Source organism: Camellia sinensis, chromosome 4 (genome assembly GCF_055761805.1).
Source record: "Camellia sinensis isolate YWXY chromosome 4, ASM5576180v1, whole genome shotgun sequence".
Taxonomy (NCBI): domain Eukaryota; kingdom Viridiplantae; phylum Streptophyta; class Magnoliopsida; order Ericales; family Theaceae; genus Camellia; species Camellia sinensis.
Window position 1 is genome coordinate 36,137,378 of NC_138964.1, and position 20,461 is coordinate 36,157,838.

At 34.3% G+C, this 20,461-nt stretch overlaps 1 protein-coding gene across 1 annotated transcript; it reads right to left on the reverse strand.

Annotated features, from left to right (window-relative positions):
• Positions 1–8,090: 8,090 nt before the first annotated feature.
• On the reverse strand, positions 8,091–19,284 carry LOC114275771 (xylose isomerase family protein). Its single transcript, XM_082924598.1, has 21 exons — positions 19,068–19,284; positions 18,100–18,182; positions 17,887–17,988; positions 17,715–17,789; positions 17,320–17,449; positions 17,136–17,227; positions 15,595–15,645; positions 15,213–15,289; positions 15,070–15,124; positions 14,857–14,958; positions 14,517–14,568; positions 14,262–14,307; positions 14,133–14,188; positions 11,872–11,923; positions 11,188–11,267; positions 11,002–11,072; positions 10,865–10,905; positions 10,274–10,373; positions 10,100–10,171; positions 9,926–10,003; positions 8,091–8,342 (listed from the first exon to the last, which is right to left on the reverse strand). Exons 2-21 carry the CDS (start codon positions 18,154–18,156, stop codon positions 8,307–8,309), a joined length of 1,425 nt encoding a protein of 474 aa, XP_082780724.1. The 5' UTR covers positions 18,157–18,182; positions 19,068–19,284; the 3' UTR covers positions 8,091–8,306.
• Between the last annotated feature and the right edge of the window lie 1,177 nt (positions 19,285–20,461).

The window sequence follows — 20,461 nt, forward strand, 5'->3', positions numbered from 1 at the left end:
CGCAATTAACTTTGAAATTAGACTTTTCAGTCTACAAAATAAAAGTTAAGACTAAATGGTCCAAGACATCAAGATTTGAGATTTATTGATACTTTATCCTCATTGTTGTATTATATTAATAATTAGATCTAACTGCCCACACAATTAACTTCGTTGTGCACAATTAAGTCTAATAATATATTTTGTTATCCTTTTAAATTATTTTTAATCTTTTGCCCAAAATAATTACAAATAACTTGTAATTTCACAAAGTCAAACTTTACTATAGAGATTAAATGAGCAATCACAAAAATAATGACTAAAATGAACAATTAAACACATAACTATCTACAATCATATGGCAAAGAATTGCATTATTCTCTATAATTTTAATGCCTTAAACATTATGGTGACTCTTGAACCAATAAAAAACATTTTAGTGACTCTCTTGGCAATACTTAACAGATCTGGAGTGCCTGCTGTGCTAGAGTAGGCATTGTTGTACCGTCCTATGGGCTCATTTCGGAGTCCATCTTGATAATATGAACTGTTCATATTTTAGAGTATATCGAGTAAAATATACCTGTAAAAAATCAACTTAATCATATATCGTTAACTCTTTCATCTACTCACATTTGTATTCATTTTAATACTTTAAATCACAATGCCATTTAGTTTTATAGATACAAATGTGAGTAGATGAAAGGGTTAACGATATCCGATTAACTTGATTTTTTTGCAGGTATATTTTACTCAATACACTCTAAAATGTAAACGATTCAGATTATCAAAACAGACTTTGAAATGAACCCATAAATAAACACAACAGGCACCCAAATCCATACTTCACATGAACATATATGAAACTTGGGGAATAAATTTACATGTAATCGAGGAGAGTTGAACTCTTAACCTAATAATAAAGTGTAAAAACTATAGCCAATAACAAACTAACCCACTGGTTTAATTTAAAGTTGATAATTCACTTCATTTATCATAAATTTGTATTTGATACTCAAAATTTCAGCGATTTGACCTTTCCTCATAGTGGAATACTCACTAATAATTGTAGCGTATTTTCAAAATTAAGTCATAAGTTCTGAGTTTCTAAATCATCTTTGGAAAATTTGAAACCAACTTGCAAACTTGAGATATGGGGATCCTGTTGTGCTTAAAACACAAGAAAAGGGGGACATGGGTGTTGGTTATACCTCCTTATTGGAGTGTGGGACCCAATTGGTTTGTTAAAGAATTTTAATTTAATTTGATTTAGGTATAATATATTCTTATATATTATATTTGTGAAGACTCAATTTAATTTGGATACAACTAGAGTTTTAATAAAACAAACCCAAGTGTTAACAATATATATATGTGGCTTTGTGTTCCGTGTAATACAGAGGGGCGGCTACAATATAATTTGGTATTCTTTTCTGAAGGTGAGCACCCAGTCTTTATGATCATTGTGACAAGCATGGGTGTGCGGTTTTGATTCGGTGGTGCGGTTTCAGTTGATATTTTGGTGAAGCTGATTTGGTTCGTTATTTTGGATCTTCTATAACTCTAATTTTGAAGATTTTGGTTCATCTATTTGGTGAGGTCTTTCCTCTTATTTATTTGTGATTGTTTGGAATTCACCTAAAGGTAGTTTTGTGAGACCATTAGTCTCTCGTTTGTAATCGTTTGGAACTTATTTGGTTGATAGTGGAATCGGATTTCGATCCCGTGGACGTACCTCACATTGAGGGAACCACGTAAAAATTCTTGTGTTGCCTTTTGATTTAATTTTTTCGCATTAATTTTTATTCCCATTGATTGATTTACTTATGGGGAATCACATCGATTTTCCCTAACAACTGGTATCAGAGCTTACGATTTATTTGGGTTTATATATTTGTGTAAATCAATGGAGGGGAATGTGGGTCGTATGTCTAGCTTCAATGGAAGTAATTGGGTAACTTGAAAAACTAAAATGGAGGACCTATTATTTTGTAAAGATTTGTATGGACCCATTGAGGGTGATAGTGGCAAACCCGAGGGTATGAAAGATGATGAATGGAATGGGCTTAATCGAAAAGCCGTTGGTGTTATCCGTCAATGGATTGATGACAGTGTGTTTCGTCATGTTGCTACTGAAACTTCAGCACATGATTTATGGAAAAAAATTAGAGGGTCTTTATGATAAGAAATCAGCCACAAATAAAGCCTTTCTGTTTCGTAAGTTGGTTAATTTAAAATATAAGGAGGGCAACCCTATTCCGGAACATCTGAATGAAATAAAAAGTATTGTTAATCAACTTGCTTCTATGAAAATTGTTTTTGATGATGAGTTGCAGGCTTTGATGCTACTTAGTTCTTTGCCCGAAAGTTGGGAGACTTTGGCTGTGACCGTCAGTAATTCAGCGCCCGATGGAGTTGTCACAATGGGCCAAGTCGCTAGTAGCCTGTTGAATGAAGAAACTAGAAGAAAATCAGCAGGTTCCTCTCATTCAGAAGCATTCGTTGTGAGAGGCCGAAGCAAAACAAGAGGGAGGAGTAAAACTCCTCATGGTCGTGATCAAAGCCGTGATAAATCAAAAGATAGTTCTTTTTTAAAGAAAGACATTGAGTGCTATTATTTCCATGAGAAAGGGCACATGAAGCGAGAATGCCGAAAGCTCAAGAATAAGGAGAAAATGCGTGACAAAAGTGTGGACAAGAAGCAAGAAGACACAACAGCAGTTACTACCAATGGTGATCTCATGGTCGTTTGTGAAGATGATTGTATCAATTTTGTGGGCCAAGAGAGCAATTGGGTGATTGATTCCGGTGCTTCTTTGCATGTGACTTCTCGAGTTGATTTCTTCACTACCTACACCGAAGGAGATTATGGTTCTGTTCGAATGGGTAATGAAGGTTTGTCCAAGATTATTGGTATGGGTGATGTTTGCTTGGAAAGAAATTTGGGTTGCAAGTTGTTGCTTAAAGATGTGAGGCATGTTCCCGACATTCGCCTCAATTTGATCTCTACCGGGAAGCTAGATGATGAAGGCTTCAACAACAAATTTGGTGATGGAATATGGAAGCTCACAAAGGGTTCTTTGGTGGTGGCTAAGTGTAAGAAGACTCATACACTTTATTCGATGCAAGGAAAAATTTGTAAAGGTGTTGTCAATGCACTTCAAGATGATACTTCTACCGAATTGTGGCACAAGCGGCTTGGCCACATGAGTGAAAAGGGGCTGCAAGTTTTGTTCAAGAAAGAGCTTCTACCCGGTTTGAAAGATACACATCTTAAAACTTGTGTTCATTGTTTGGCGGGTAAACAACATAGAGTTTCTTTTCATAAAAATGTTGCTTCTAGAAAAGAAAATATTTTGGAGTTGATTCACTCGGATGTTTGTAGTCCTTTAAAAGTTAGAACACATAGTGGTGCACTTTATTTTGTCACTTTCATTGATGATTATTCAAGGAAAGTTTGGGCTTTTCTACTAAAAACTAAAGATCAAGTTCTAGAAGTATTTAAGCATTTTCAGGCCATGGTTGAAAGAGAAACAGGGCAGAAATTGAAGTGCATCCGATCAGACAATGGTGGTGAATACATTGGGCCATTTGATGAGTATTGTCGCAGCCAAGGTATTCGGCATCAAAAGACAGTTAAGAAGACTCCTCAACAAAATGGAGTTGCCGAGAGGATGAACCGCACCATTGTGGAAAGAACAAGGTGTTTGCTTTCACAAGCTAAATTGCCAAGATCCTTTTGGGGTGAGGGATTGAAGACAGTGGTTGACGTGATCAATTTGTCTCCTTCCTATCCTTTGAATGGTGATGTTCCAGAAAGAGTTTGGACCGGTAAAGATGTATCTTATGAGCACTTGAGAGTGTTTGGTTGCCGAGCCTTTGTTCACATTCCAAAAGATGAGAGGTCCAAGCTTGATAGCAAGTCAAGACAATGTATTTTTATTGGCTATGGACGTGATGAATTTGGTTATAGATTGTGGGATCCGGTCGACAAGAAATTCATTCGAAGCCGTGATGTTGTGTTTCTTGAAGACCAAATAATTGAAGACTTTGGCAAAGGTGATCAACCGGAGCCAATAACTAGTGATCTCATTGACATGGATTTATCTCCTTCATCTTCAGTTGTTGATGAAAATGGGGGAGATGTGCAGCCACCTATTGAAGATATAGAGGATGATGCTAATTCTAATGAAGTTGAGCCAGAAATTGAGGAAGAGCATCCAACTCAAGTACCGTCACCACAACTTGAGTTGAGGAAATCTACAAGGGACTGGCAACCTTCAAGAAAGTATCCTCCTAATGAATTTGTGTTGATTTCTGATCAAGGGGAGCCTGAGAGCTACCAAGAAGCAATTGAACATGCAAAGAAAGATGATTGGAAAAAGGCCATAGAAGAGGAGATGAATTCCTTACTTAAAAATCACACTTATAATTTAGTGAAGTTGCCTAAAGGGAGGAAAATTCTGAAAAATAAGTGGGTTTTCAAATTGAAGAATGATGGCAAGAATCTGAGGTACAAAGCACGTCTTGTTGTGAAAAGCTTTAGGCAAAAGAAAGGTATTGACTTTGACGAGATTTTCTCACCGGTTGTAAAGATGTCTTCTATTCGGGTTGTACTTGGCATGGCTGCAAGTATGAACCTTGAAGTTGAGCAACTTGATGTGAAAACCGCATTTCTTCATGGTGATCTTGAAGAAAAAATTTACATGGAGCAACTGGAAGGTTTTGTAGAGAAAGGGAAAGAGAAATTTGTTTGCAGATTGAAGAAAAGTTTGTATGGCCTCAAGCAAGCCCCGTGGCAATGGTACAAAAAATTCGACTCTTTCATGATGAATAATGGTTTTTCTAAAACCACTTCGGACCATTGTGTGTTTGTGAAAAAATTTTCGGATGGTAAATTTATTATTCTTTTGCTTTATGTTGATGACATATTAATTGTGGGTCAAGATTCTACCATGATAAACAGGTTGAAATTGGAGTTGAGCAAGTCTTTTGCTATGAAAGATTTGGGGCCGGCAAAGCAAATTCTTGGTATGAAAATTGTTCGTGATTGCAAAAAGGGGCTGATTTGGTTGTGTCAAGAAAGCTATATTGAGAAAGTTCTTGAGAGGTTCAACATGAATAAAGCAAAGCCGGTTGGTTGTCCACTTGCGGGTCACTTCAAGCTTAGTTCGAATCAATGTCCTACAAGTGAGAAAGACAAGGAAGAGATGTTGAAAGTTCCTTATGCTTCAGCAGTTTGTTCTTTAATGTACGCCATGATTTGTACAAGGCCGGATATTGCTCACGCCGTTGGTGTGGTGAGTCGTTTTCTCTCTAATCCGGGTAAAGAACATTGGGCAGTGGTAAAATGGATTCTAAGGTATCTTCGAGGGACTTCGAAGGTGTGTTTGTGTTTTGGGAATGGTAAACCGATGCTTGATGGGTTCACAGATTCTGACATGGCCGGTGATATTGATTCTAGAAAATCTACTTCGAGGTATTTGATGACTTTTGCAGGGGGAGCTGTGGCATGGCATGGCAATCTAAATTACAAAAATGTGTTGCTCTCTCAACTACCGAAGCTGAATTTATTGCTATTACAGAAGCTTGCAAAGAAGAGTTATAGTTGAAGAAATTTTTGCAAGAGTTGGGTTTAAAGCAAGAAAAGAATGTGCTTTATTGTGATAGTCAAAGTGCTATTCACTTGAGTAAAAATTCTACTTTTCATTCGAGATCGAAACACATTGATGTGAGATATCACTAGATTCGTGATGTGTTAGATTCGAAGTTATTGCAACTCGAAAAGGTTCACACAGATGACAATATTTCGGATATGTTGACAAAGACTTTGTCGAGGGACAAACATTTAAAGTGTCGAACTTTGGCGGGTATGGTTGATATCTCCACCTAAGTCGGTAGGGGGAGAATTGTTGGTTATACCTCCTTATTGGAGTGTGGGACCCAATTGGTTTGTTAAAGAATTTTAATTTGATTTGGTTTAGGTATAATATATTTTTATATATTATATTTGTGAAGACTCAATTTAATTTGGATACAACTAGAGTTTTAATAAAACAAACCCAAGTGTTAACAATATATATATGTGGCTTTGTGTTCCGTGTAATACAGAGGGGCGGCTACAATATAATTTGGTATTCTTTTCTGAAGGTGAGCACCCAGCCTTTATGATCATTGTGACAAGCATGGGTGTGCGGTTTTGATTCGGTGGTGCGGTTTCGGTTGATATTTTGGTGAAGCTGATTTGGTTCGTTATTTTGGATCTTCTATAACTCTAATTCTGAAGATTTTGGTTCATCTATGTGGTGAGGTCTTTCCTCTTGTTTATTTGTGATTATTTAGAATTCACCTAAAGGTGGTTTTGTGAGACCATTAGTGTCTCGTTTGTAATTGTTTGGAACTTATTTGGTTGATAGTGGAATCGGATTTCGATCCCGTGGACGTATCTCACATTGAGGGAACCACGTAAAAATTCTTGTGTTGCCTTTTGATTTAATTTTTCAGCATTAATTTTTATTCCCATTGATTGATTTACTTGTGGGGAATCACATCGATTTTCCCTAACAATGGGGAGGGGTGTTCAGCACCCATTGTGATGGTCCGATTGAGATTTGTATCAGTTTTATTTTGATGATCCGAACTGATCATATTATAGAGTTTGTCAAATAATCATCCATATAAAAAAATGAGGTTAATCGGATGTGTAGCCCTAGAATTGGACCATAATTGTTTTAAAAAAAACTAGCAAAATTATGTTAATTATTTATTTTTTTTAAACATAAACGTGATCTTGTTATAGGATACAACAAATGTCCAATTAACTTTATTTTTTTCCCGGATGATCTATTCAACGAATCCTATAATATGAATGATTCTGATCATTGGAATAGATTCAAAAAATGTCCCCACAAGCTCACAACACAATATTGTGCATCTCTAAGGCACAGTACCAAACTCTATAATATGAATGATTTGGATCACTAGAATAGATTCAAAAAACGACATTACAAACTCTATAATATGAATGATTTGGATCACTAGAATAGATTCAAAAAACGACATTACAGACTCACAACACAGTGTCCTGCATCTAAGGCACAGCACCCTCCCACATTCCTAAGAAGGGGTGTTGTTTCCTTTGGGAGGTTCAAAATTGTTTTTTACTTATTTATAGGATCCACCAAAAAGATCAACCATGTATAAAATAAAGTTAATCAAATATCAATAAACACATGATTAGATCAATTCTTAAAAATATATTAACGATAAGAAAAATGTTTCAAACCCCATTTCCCTCCCACCCCCTTTCCCTCCCATTGGCCAGTTTTGTTTTGTTTTTTTTTTTTTTTTTCCTTCTCCTCCAATCACCACCCACCACGTGTGTGTGTGGGTGGTGATTGGAGGGAGTCTCTATCAATGCTGTAACGATAAATGTGATTTTGAGATCATCAAAATTTATCTCCGCAGGGGTCATCCCCTATCAACCCCCATCCCAACCTCCCTCGCCACTCCCCACACCTCCGACAGCCCCCTCCCCAGCCTCCCCACCCATTCCCTACATCCATTGACCCTCTTCTTCCACTAACACCCCCAATCCCCATTTTGTCCTCCTTAAAACACACAGAGAGAGAGAGAGAGAGAGAGAGAGAGAGAGGGCAAAAGGGTGAAGAGATTGTAGTGGCTGCGGGGTGTGGGTTGGTGCAGTGGAGGGCGACAAGGAACAAGGGGTTGCGACAGTAAGGTGGAGAATGGAGGCAGGTGACGATTAGTGTTAAGGTTTGGGCGATTAAAGATGGCAATAAAATTAAAATTTTATGTTAGTACAAAATTATAATAAAAAAATAAGAGTGGTGGGGTCAAAAAAAAAAAAAAAAAAAAGTAGAGACCTGCTCACACCGTCTTGGCAAAACACATTGAAATGAAACAAACCAAACCAAACCCACACTAGTATTTAATTCTCTCACTTCTACATATATCATCTGTCATTCAGTCACTCAAGTCCAAAGAAATTGTACAGTCTCGAGCCCTTCAGCAATGGGTCTTTTTGTATCATCTGTTGCAGATTTAGCTTATGGCACACACTCGTTCAAATGTGCGAGAGAGAGTCATGATTTCTTAACTCATGTAAATGCTCTTTATGATAATCCAGCTAGTAACATCAAAAGCCATTTACAAAACATAACCAAGAAAGAAGACCAAATCCGAAATCTACGTAGGTGAAAATGTTACTTCTATTATTGACAATGCAGTATCATCAGTATGTTATTTCTAAGAATTTCTAATAGCAGGAAAATATAACTTCTTGTCATGTGCGTTAAGGCTGTTTTCTACAGTGCTGATTGAAAAATCATCTCTGCGAGTTCCTGCAACATTTTACACAAAACCTTGCATCAAATTAAGTTGAAACCAAACAGACAATTGGTAAATTAAGAGGGAATTAAAATAAAGATATCTGATAGCAATGGTTGCTTTAAATGTAGAAAATAGAATTGTAAGTTCATTACAAAATCAAAAATCACTACGCTTCCCGTTTATGCAAAATTTGAAATCTATAATTAGGGAACTAATGATCGAGAAGGCTATATGTGCCCATATTTACCCAGTAGAACCAAAATGACTACAATAAGCTCGCTGTGCAATATGCCTGACACCCACAAACAATGTACACTCCTCTAAACATTAGAAAACAATATTTTAACCCAACCTGGTTCTCATGAAAAAATAATTTACGCTATGTTTGTTTTAGTGAAAATTATTTTCCCTGGGAAAATATTCTCCTAATCCTCATGTTTCCTGCGTTTAGTTGTAACCCTGGCAATGATGTAGTGGTGGTGTTTGTGTAGTTGTTGGCGGTGGCAACAAGGAGGTGGTGGTAGTGTTGGTAAGACTAGTCCGAAAACCTTTTTCACCTTTCAAAAAAATGAAAAATGTTTTCTGGCCAAATCAACTCATTTTCTGTTGACCACAGAAAACTTTTCCCATTGACTTTCATTTTATACCATACTTATTAAAATAAATAAAATAAAAAAATTTAATTTTTATTTTTATTTTTATAGAAAATGATTTTCTGCCAGAACAAACAGAGCATTAGCCACACAAACTTGGAAACAAAAATCAAAAGCTATAAGACTATGGCCATCATATGTCAAAGCCAAATCCCCATCTTCGCTCATTCATGGTGCTAAGTTGCTAACTAGTAAGCTTTCCAGACTGGGTTGGATCTAGTTACCCCAGAATGACAGGAATGATAACGGAAAACCATTTGGTATAACTACACGTCTACAGAGAAGTTGGAGAATTCACAAAAACAAAACCAAGTGAACTATAGACATCTATACAATGTGACTCCCTTGTGACAAACTGAGATGGAATCAAGTGATCAGCCAATTTGTTCACAACAACTGGATGGAATCAAGAGAGAACGGGAAGTAATCACGGGAGAAAATAATTAGCCATTTCTATAGCTTGGTTGAGAAGACAGTAAGAGAAAGGTGAGGAACAAAATATTTGTTTTGGTGTGTATTGAGCATTGTTATTTGTTGTACCTAAATTTAAACTGAACGTTTCCCACAAGTTTTCTTATATGTAATGAAGATCAATTGAGAAAGTACAAAATTTTTAAACGTTGTCATTTGTATAAAATTTTCTTCTCTCCTAGTATCTTGACCGAACAAGAGAAAAAATGATTTATAAAAACTAGAGATGGAAGCAATAAAATATAAAATGGCAAATCTCAAATGTGGCTAAAACTGAGAAACAATAAATTTGAATTTTGTTTTCGTTTTCATTCTTTTCTCTTCATTTCTAGAGAGTGCCAGTAATCAATTACTAGTCTTCTAGTCTTCATTGTTATGCATTCCACTCATCAGGTCAAGGATGTTTTGGAGGCCCGTAAAAATTGAAATAAAACATGTTAAATTGATTGAAATATAATATGTTGCATTACCTGCTTAGCAGAAGGAACCTTGGGTTCTCCCCACTCCATGGCTTTCTTTTCAAGTTGTTCAAAATCAGCCTTGCCAGCCTGTTAGCAGGTGTATGGTTGCATACTAGGTGTTAGATACAAAAGACCGTATATTGAAAACAAGCAAAGGATAAAAGAAATTTAAAGGCATATTACCTCTATTAAAGCCCCAAGTTCTGTATCAAAACTTTGATATCGCTTGCGAACAAGCTCAGCCAAAGAACCATCCTTTTGCCCCCAAAAAAAACATGAAGAAAAAATCTTAGTATAACAAGCAGGAGATACGGAAGATACTCTATTTGCATACTACGTAAAACAGAGATATATTACCTCAATCAGCTTCGCAACATTCCGAAGTCCACGGGCCAAGGTATCCATTCCACTAATATGAGCAATAAACAAGTCCTCAACATCTGTGCTTTCCCTTCGTCTGAATATAATCATAAAGTATTGACATCTTCAGAACCATAAATACCCAAAAAATGAGAAACACAAAATAAAAGGAAGGACCCAATTGCAACTTCTCTGAGATTAACATGCCTCTGATTTATACTCGGGTTTACACACTGATGCCGTCAAATAAAATAACCGAAACTACTGACATTACAAAGTCTTTTATCAAAAGGATATTTTTAGCATTATTTGACTTCCCGTCTAAACAAAAAGACTCACTGCATTCCAAAGGAAAAAAAACAACAAAGGGAAAAAAAGAAAAACTTGCAGTTATTGTTGTATTTTTTGCCAATCAATTTGAGTGTGTGGTCTCTTATTGTCGTGTATCAATGTCGAAACAAAGTGGTACAAAAACATCAATGAGAAAGATGTGAGTAACAACCAGTAAGCTAAGATTAATCCACATATTTATGCATGCATGCCCAGCATAAAAAAGGAATTCATATATAATGAAAGAAATGTACTTACAGTTTGGCATCAAAATTGAATCCTCCTGGTGCCAGGCCTCCCTGTAATTGAAAGAAATTAATAATATTATAATAAGTAAATGTGTTACCTAGCAATTACAAGTCTTCAAAAGTTTTCTGCTGATGAGATTCACTTACATTTCTCACCACACTTAGCATAACCATGGTTGCTTCCCCTATATCAGTTAAGAACTGATCTGTATCCCAACCTGCATGATGGACAAAAAGCTCTTTGTAAAAACTCGCAGTAAATTACAATGTCATAAATAAAAATAAAAAAATTTAAATTTCCAAACAAAGGCATATATGTTTGTAATATGATACCAATCTGAGGATCTCCAGTATTAGCATCAATATTTCCCAGTAAGCCATTGATTCTCGCAGTTTCAAGCTCATGGTGACAGCTGCAAAGCACAAGAGGAAACAAATGTGATCAGCCAGTGTCTTTTACGCTTGGAGTAAATCTAAGTGCATAGAGGATTTTTACATAATGGAATGGGAAACAAATGTGAGACGAAAGGTGGGTCTCACATGTGAGTCCACCAATTGTGGGACCCACCCTTTATCTCACATTTATGTCCCATTCTATGAAAATGTTCTGTGTTCATGGCACAATTGGTATATCCCACATGCGAGACCCACCCTTTGAAGATTTTCATAGAATGGGACACAAATGTGAGACAGGTTGAGTCTCACATGTGGGGTCCACCAACTGTGGGACCCATCCTTTATCTCACATTTGTGTCCCATTCTATTAAAATCTTCTGTGTTCATAGCACAATCTGCTTGCTTATATGCAGGATCTTTGTTTTAAATATAACTGAATCTCCAAAATCATATTCATTCCAGACCAATGGATTTTATTCTTCTGTGACTGGATTTAAATGGGTTCAGTTGGATCGCTGTCAATCTAGCGGAAGGCTCAGACACTCGATCCTTTATGAGAGAAGTTACAAGCAAAAGCCTTAACTGAGAATAAATTGAGTCATGAGGCAGAATATGACAAACCTGTGACCGGATAAGGTGGCATGGTTGCATTCAATGTTGAGTTTGAATTCACCTGCAAACAAAAAGGCCAACTCTTGAACTCACTTCACACTACATAAAATAAAGGGTTTTCACTGGATTGTACAATTTACTTATAAAACACTGTTTCTTGATAAGTTAGTTTAATAACTTAATACACAGTAGTAGGCTAGTAGCACAGTCAAGCCAGACAAAGGCCAAGAGAATGGGATTACAAACAAGGATCCTATGTTTCTTTAATGAAAATCAAATCAAAATCTATAATTCCTCAGATTTGCTAATGCTGTTCAGCCCATCTCATCACATCACGAGCTTCATCAAGTCTTATAGCTAAATTAGGCCTAGAAATAGTTGAAACTATTTTTGATATCAGCTTCTCATATTATCCAAAACAAGCCACATAACTAGACATGTTTGACATATTAACAGCATGTCAAGTATAAACAGTTATAATACAAATTAGATATTTGACACAATCCTCAAAGCAAGAAACGGCGACACATCAGTTGGACACGGCAAGTAAAACAGCAATTTCATTTCTACCACTATATCCAAAATGTAGCGTGTGTAAAATGCAGTTTCAATTTATTTATTAATTCCTCTAACAAATGAGACTCTCTACATGAAACTTTTGTCCCTTACTTATTTTTCACTTCCTCTTTTTGTGGCTAGGCATTACAGGAACCCTGGCCTACCGGGCTAGTAGTCTCCATGAGAATATTCCAATCCCAAGATGTTATGATGAAATAATTGAGATAAGAATAAGCTAATGAGAAACACATTGGAAAGCCACCAAAATACCAGTAAAAGAACCAACACAATTTAATGAGGCTGAGAACAGGTTAAGCACTTATTGCCCTGATTGGCAATAAGATATATCCTAACCACACCTAAAACCTGAAAGCATATGTGCACCAAATGCATCACAAATTTTCCAGTTTTCAATAGAGAATGGCAAATTCAGGGTTTTAGAAACTCCATTTATTAGCCTTCCATTCATGAGTGATCCTAAAGATATATAATTTACTGATGATCACCATATCAAATTATGATAAAACCTATATATAAAATCATAAATTTTATATGATAAAATCTGTGAAGTGCAAACTTCTTTTACAATACTCAACAGTAAGGAGAAGTGGGAAAACAGTTTTAAATTGAACTCCACAAATAATTTATGAAATATTAGGAATAGTGAATCAGAACAAAACGTTCCCTAGAAACATCACCAATCATCAGAGTTGCTTCAAATGCACCCTTTAGGAAAAGCTCTGTGATGCTGACATATTTGCCATGCTAAAACTATATAAATCCTATTCTTGTAATACATGTAGGCCATGTTTGTTTGGGCGGACTGGATTAACATTCCCATGACTAATAGTCCTAGGACTACGAATCCATTGGATTATGTATTCAATCTTAACTAATAGTCAAGTTTAAAATAATTAATCCGTACTTCAATTGTTTAACCAAACATCGGATTAATAATTTTATTGGACTATTAGTCCAATCCCAAGCTCATGTCTACCTAAACAAACATGGCCATAGTATTTTCAAAGTCCATAGATTATGTTTAGTCAAGCTCCAATGCAGCTTCAGAATTTATGGGCTCTCCAGCTTGAAAATGTTGTCCAAGCATGCTTTTCTACTATAAACTTTATGGAGTCACACTACTCCAATACATGCGATACAACTGAAGCAACAGATTTAAAGTGGACACAAATGCATCTAGTGAAAACTAATATGATCCCAAGTGCAGGACCAGAATAAATGGAAAAAATATGGATACATATGCACACATGCACTATATACATACATCCTATACATACATATATATATATATATATATATATATCAAACAGCTATTTTATAGAGAAACAGATAACTCTTTAAAAAAAATATCTTTTGCAAGTGAGCATCAATCCAAGACAGCATGAATCACTAGTTAAATATGATAAGCTACCATCACATAATGTACAGATTAACCACTTACTTAAATGGCGCAAACTTTGGGTTTTTACTAAGCATAATGTCTATCAACAAAGTACTATGCATATATTTATTCCAAAAATAACTGGTCTACACCACAGCTAATAGCAGTTATAAAAGTTCCAGGAAAAAAAATGCTATATATCAAATTTTAATGATTGCTTTGCTAAATTATGCAACTATGGGAAACTAAATAAGAAAGAAAAATCTTGATATCAGATGAGTGAAATCGGACGAGGGGCAGTAAACATCACCTATAAGGCCATATTTTCGCAAGAAATTAGCTGCTGTTGCGGCATCCCAATCATACCTACATTATGATTCATGTGTGAAACACTGTGCTATGAGAAATTACCCCTACAAGAATTAGGTAAGAATCATACTGGTGTTTAGTAGGTTCTTGCGGCTTGGGTTCAATAAGTAGTGTCCCTGAGAGAGAGAGAGAGAGGGAGGTAAGTTCCCATTAAATTTTTGCACAGTGATGAAAATCAATTGAGGGGAAAAAATAATTTATATTATTATTATCTTCTGAAAAGATAAGACCTAGTTTCTACATTGCAAATTATTTTCTGGACTCCAATTACACACGACGACACTATTTATGGTCCATGGCAAAGAATTGAAAACAAGAACAGTACCATTGAATCCAATCTTTTTCTTATATGCTACAGCGGCTTCAAGAAACCTCGCCTACAAATAAGTAAACAGCATTTAAACTATTTATCCAAGAGAACAAATAAAGAAGAAGAGGATATATATGCAATAAATCAACTGAAAATAATGGAAAACCTTCAGTTCCAACATTCATATGCCTTCATGCATTGATAAAAATTGAAAATAAGAAGTTAAGAAGTACCAAAAGGCTTCTGCAAAATAAATCCAAAATTTAAGGTTTACACAACCAGAAAGCTGTTGCACAATTTAAGCTTACACTGCAATTTGCCAATTGGTAAACTCAAAAGTCATGTTGTGACTCACCATATGATTAAGCTCTCTTTCCATATCTGTGTTAAGAAGAGTCTGATAACCCTCCCGACCGCCCCAAAAGACATAATTTTCTCCCCCTAGATAATGTGTGACCTGTAGCGCATGTGAGTTTAGCACACTCAGATTTCCACAGAAGTAATGATACCATGAGATCATATATGCACACAAGTTATGCTTCAAGCATTACACAATGAAACCACCCACCTCCATAGCTTTCTTGACCTGAGCTGCGGCATATGCATATACACCTAATTCAGAGCTGTAAAGCAAGATCCCAAAATAAACAACTCCCCTATAAGTAAATGAACATAATGGTCACAATCAATCCTTAGTATATTGAAAAATACCTAGTAGCACCACCATGCATGTAGCGAGGATGCATGAACAACTGAGATGTACCCCACAAAGGATGAATTTTTTTCCCCTGTACATCAAATAATGTTTATTAAAGAAAAATATGAATAAAATTGGGAGAGGGGAGTCAAAATACTCTAACAATTGACCTGCTATAATACTGTGAAGTGAAATGAAAATAGGCATCGAAACCACCAAGATGACAAGAAAGAAACTATAAGAAAGTTTCAGAGGAAACACTAGAGGTTCATGATCTTCACATAATAACAGAGAACGAAGACATGAATAATAATGTATCAAGAAGTAAGATAACACATGTTTTCTACTCAAATGAAATACTGGTTTCCATAAGCCAATTCATCCACGTTAGGTTACCTGAAGCTCTTTCGCAAGGGCTACGACTTCATCCAAATTTGCATTAGATTCCTGAGACAATTAGAATACATGACAACAAATTTGTTCTATGAGCAAATATACAACCCTTGTGACCATGGTAATTAACCATCATCAGTTAAAGAGTAGGAAGCAAGAAAAAAATTTCATTTCGTTTCCACCAAAACTGCTAAAAGGTTTCCATTTTCCAGGAAACCAAGATGAAACATTGGTGAAAAATCAATCCAGTATTTCCACTGAATTGAACTGAAACTCTGCAAAACAATGAATGTTTTGACACCTATAGGAATATTCAACAAGAGTAATTTCTATTTGCCTCATTTTGTTTTGGGGGGGGAAAAAAAAATTGAAAAGAAAAATCTTAAATTTATTAGATAACTTGAGAAAATTAAAAAAAAAAATAGAAAAGAAAAAAAAGAAAAAAAAAAAGAGAAATAGAGAGAGGTGAAGAGAAAACAGACATGATTAAATTAATTAGTATATTTCTTTGTTATTGTAGGTAAATTCTATTATAGATATCAACATTGGTACTTTCTTGTCCATCTCTACTACTACTACTACTACTACTACTACTAACATTTCTTATATTTTCTCTTAAGATGGCATACCCCTCTTCTGCAGCTAACCCTTTAAACCTTTCATTCATAATATTTTAATATTCATTAACATTTATTGATTATTAAACTTTAAAAAAAATTAAAATTGTTTTCCCATAGGACTTACCACACATCGAAAACCCATTGAGCTTTATTTGCAATTAATATTATTATAATATTATTTTTGATAGTTTTTTTTAACTTTATTTGATTGAAACCTAATGAACATTTAGAATCTCACACACTTACACTTGAAAATATTTGTTTGTTTGACATTAATTTTACGATTCCTTACTCGGATTGAATTTGATTTATTTAATTTAACTAAGCATATTGGCCCTAGACAGAGCTGAACAGTGAATAAGGATCTGTGTAGCCAACCCCACTTGAGTGGGACGCATGGCTTAGTTTGGTTTGGTTCTCGAATTGAATTTGCTTTTACATTGTATGCTTGTGCCCCTTATGTAAATAGATGCTTTCAGTTTAAACCACAAACATGAGCTTGTATAGATAGACATTTAATAGATAAGAACTCTGTCATTTTTTTTTTTTTTTTTTTTTTTTTTTTGGCAATAAATGATAAGAAGCATTTTACAAAATAAATAACCAATACATGTTCCTATTTTCTCAACAAAATTCAACTCCAAAATGTTTTTATTTTTTTCCCTATCCTTTACTTTCCAAGACTCTCCGACAACCCAAAGGGGCCCTATCTTTCTGAAATGTTTCCGCTTTTTAAACTGACTGAGACAACACAAGTAAAAAAAATTTTGATACTTGGTATGAAGGGATGCAAAACTATCACATGCTTTGAACTTATTTTTCTACTTTCCAAGACACCAAACATGTTAGCAAGCCATTTCCCTTCTGCAACATTTTGTACCTTATATAAATAAATAAAAACAAAAACTTGAAAGATCTACTCACCTCGAGGGTTGCACCATCTGGAGCAATATCCCTATCATGAAAGCACCAGAGCTCTACTCCAAGCTTGTCTATAAACTCAAAATTTGCTCTCACTGTATCATCAATAGTAAGAAAGTGTTTAGTTTCTATGAGTAACATTCAGTAATTAACTAATGAAGAGTTGGGTAATTCAGATTGATCTTACTCCTTCTCTTAGCCATAGCCACTGAATTGGTTCCATCTTCCCATGGCCACATCTTCGTGGGTGCACCAAATGGGTCACCTCCGGTTCCACGGAATGTGTGCCAGAAAGCAACACTAAACCTCATCCAATCCTGCAATCGACAATGTATGTGTTCATCATATTGTACATACATTACCTCTAAAAAAATAATAAACAGTAAGTCTAGAAATACATAAACCATATACAAAACCAAAGACAAAAAACAAATGAATGAATAGGATTGTTGAGAAGTGGGCCCCACAAAAAAATCTCATGAAATCTGATCCATTCATACGTTTTTGTTGTCCAATTATATGTTTGGTTTATGTGTTCCTAGCATTGTTGATAAATAAAATGAGAACCAAATAAATACCAACCTTCATTTTCTTCCCAAGAATCTCCTCCTCACCATTATACCACTTAAATGCAAGTGGGCTCTTGCTTGAAGGGCCCTAACATACAAAAGAATATATGAATGTAAATTGAAGCAGTTGCAATGTTCTAACTTCTAAGATTTTGAAAAAAAATCTAAACAATATACCCGCTCACCTCATACTTAATCTTAGGAATGCCAGGGAAAAATTCCCCCTCCCAGTCATCACCACATCCTTTGCCAATATTGGCAGGGCAGGTCTGTGGACTCGCCGCAATCTGCATAAAAAATGAAGCAACATAAAATGCACATATGGCAGGAAAATATATACAAAACAAAAAATACCAAAAACACATATTGAAAATATCATCAAGAGTTAGCTTCTTTACCACTGCAAGGGAGACATGTAGACAAAGAATAAAGACCAAGAACTTCCCAGTCTTCATTTTTCTTCACCTTATACAAACTACCTCTGCACCCAAAAGCATAAAAGGAATTTGAAACCATCAGTCACCAATTAACAATAAAATAAGAATTATACCAAGTTGAACGATTATATGTGCAATTAGATCCATAGCCTTATCTATCTATTCTAATATATAAAGCCTACAGCTGAGTTTGAGTAAATTTGTTGTGCTTTTAGTTTTTCTAAAATACCCTCATAACTCATCAAATTCTGTAACTTCTTGCCTCATATAACTAAATATAACTATCCAAATCAAACTCACATCAAATTTTGTTACTTTAAGAGCACAACCATCCGGTGAGCACACAGGGCTAGTCACATTAACCCATACCCACAAATAATTGATAGCACATGAAATCCAATCATTATTCTTCTAATTTACAATATTAATCGAATTAAGGATGAATTCTGGAAATCAAAACACCAAAAGCAATGGATATCACAACAGAACACTTAAACCAGACTAGTAAATTTCACAAACAACAAGTGCAATCAAACGAAAAGCAAGAATTAAGTTTTTTTTTTCTTTCTTTCTTTTGTATATTACCCAAAATTGTATCAAAATCAGCGATGTAGACAGACCCTTATGGTAATCAAAAAGATCAATTACAGAACGAGAGAGTAAGAGAGAGTGTAGTTTATCATATATACAAAAACCCATATGGCCATTGAGGAGATTTATACATAAAGCCAGAAAGTTCAGTCCTTTTGAGACTGAAACTACGAAAACCCATCAAATACATGGAAGTTCACGCACATATGGACACCTTACTCTGGCAACAAATTGGTAACAGTGAGCAGACGACACATACAAACATATATATATATATATATATATAGAGAGAGAGAGAGAGAGAGAGAGAGAGAGAGAGAGAGAGAGAGAGAGCTTACAGATAAAAATGGCTTCTCCGATGGGAACCAAAACCTCCGTGAAGAGAGTGAGTAACCCAAAGTCATATATATAGCAGAGCTTTGATGAATTGAAGAATTGAAAAAAAAAAAAAATTAAGAAAAATGTTTTTGAAAAATTAAGAAAAATGTTTTTGATTAATTAAGATAATGAAAGTATATTTTTTGGATAAGGACAACTAGCAAGGAAATCCTCCCCACGTGCCGGATTTAAGATTTTATTTTATTTTATTATTATTTATTTATTTTTTTTATATTTTTTTTTTAATTTTTGGTCTTTGCTTGTTAACAATGTAAATTAGTAGGTCACTCGATGCTCGAAAATTTATTTTTAAAATAAAAAATAATAATTTTGAGTTTATTTTATATGTAAATTTTTTTAATAATTTGAAAGTTAAATATAAATAGATTTGTTAATGATTGATAAAAATTTTTGTCATTGTATATTATTTTATGTAAAAGATTCATAAAAATAATTTTTGTCAATATTATGAAAAAAAAAAATGTATTCTCAATCTAAAATCAAATTCCCATTTATATTAATCGAGTTTATAAAAAATTATGAATTCCACTTATATAAAAGTCTTTTTTTTTTTGAAAAAATAAAAATATCAAAAAAAATTATAATATGCAAATTATGACTTAGTTATAATTCATGATGTATTATTATGATTATTAATCGAAAAGGTCTTTACTAATTTCTTATGTTTTTTGTTATGTTTATAGTGTATGTTGTTGTTTTTTAATATAAATATTTGTCATATTCTAAAAAAAAAAAAAAAAAAAAGAGTATTGCATCGAGTCTTTGCTTACGTTTCAAGTGGTGTTTGATTATAATATATTATAACATGTGACAATATTTAAGTATTTTATTACACGAAAAAAGTGCTTAAGGTAGGTTGACTCCAAGGTAGGATTTTTGATTGTATTAGTAAGATCGTAAGAGCTATTCACATTGATATATAAAAAATTACAAATTTAAATCATAAATAATGTTCTCAAAGGGCATAGGCACAAAATCTCTATAACCTTAATAAATTCAGTTCTCAAAAGAGTTTTGATTAATTATGTGACACATTGTAATACTCACAAATTTTTTATTTCATCCAAATTATTTGCATATATTTTCTGAGAGAGTTTATGAAGGTGCATTATCAGTAATACTATAAATTCAAAAAAAAATTTAAAAAATTATTCAAGAAATATCAATAAGTGTCTTAAATATACACAATCATTTTCGATGAATCATCATATATATATATATATATATATTATTAAAAGTAATATTTTTATCATGTTTAGGTGGCACATTATAAATTTTTTTTTTTCTTTTTTTCTTCTAAGAGAGCCACATCAACATGCATTTTCTTAATTAG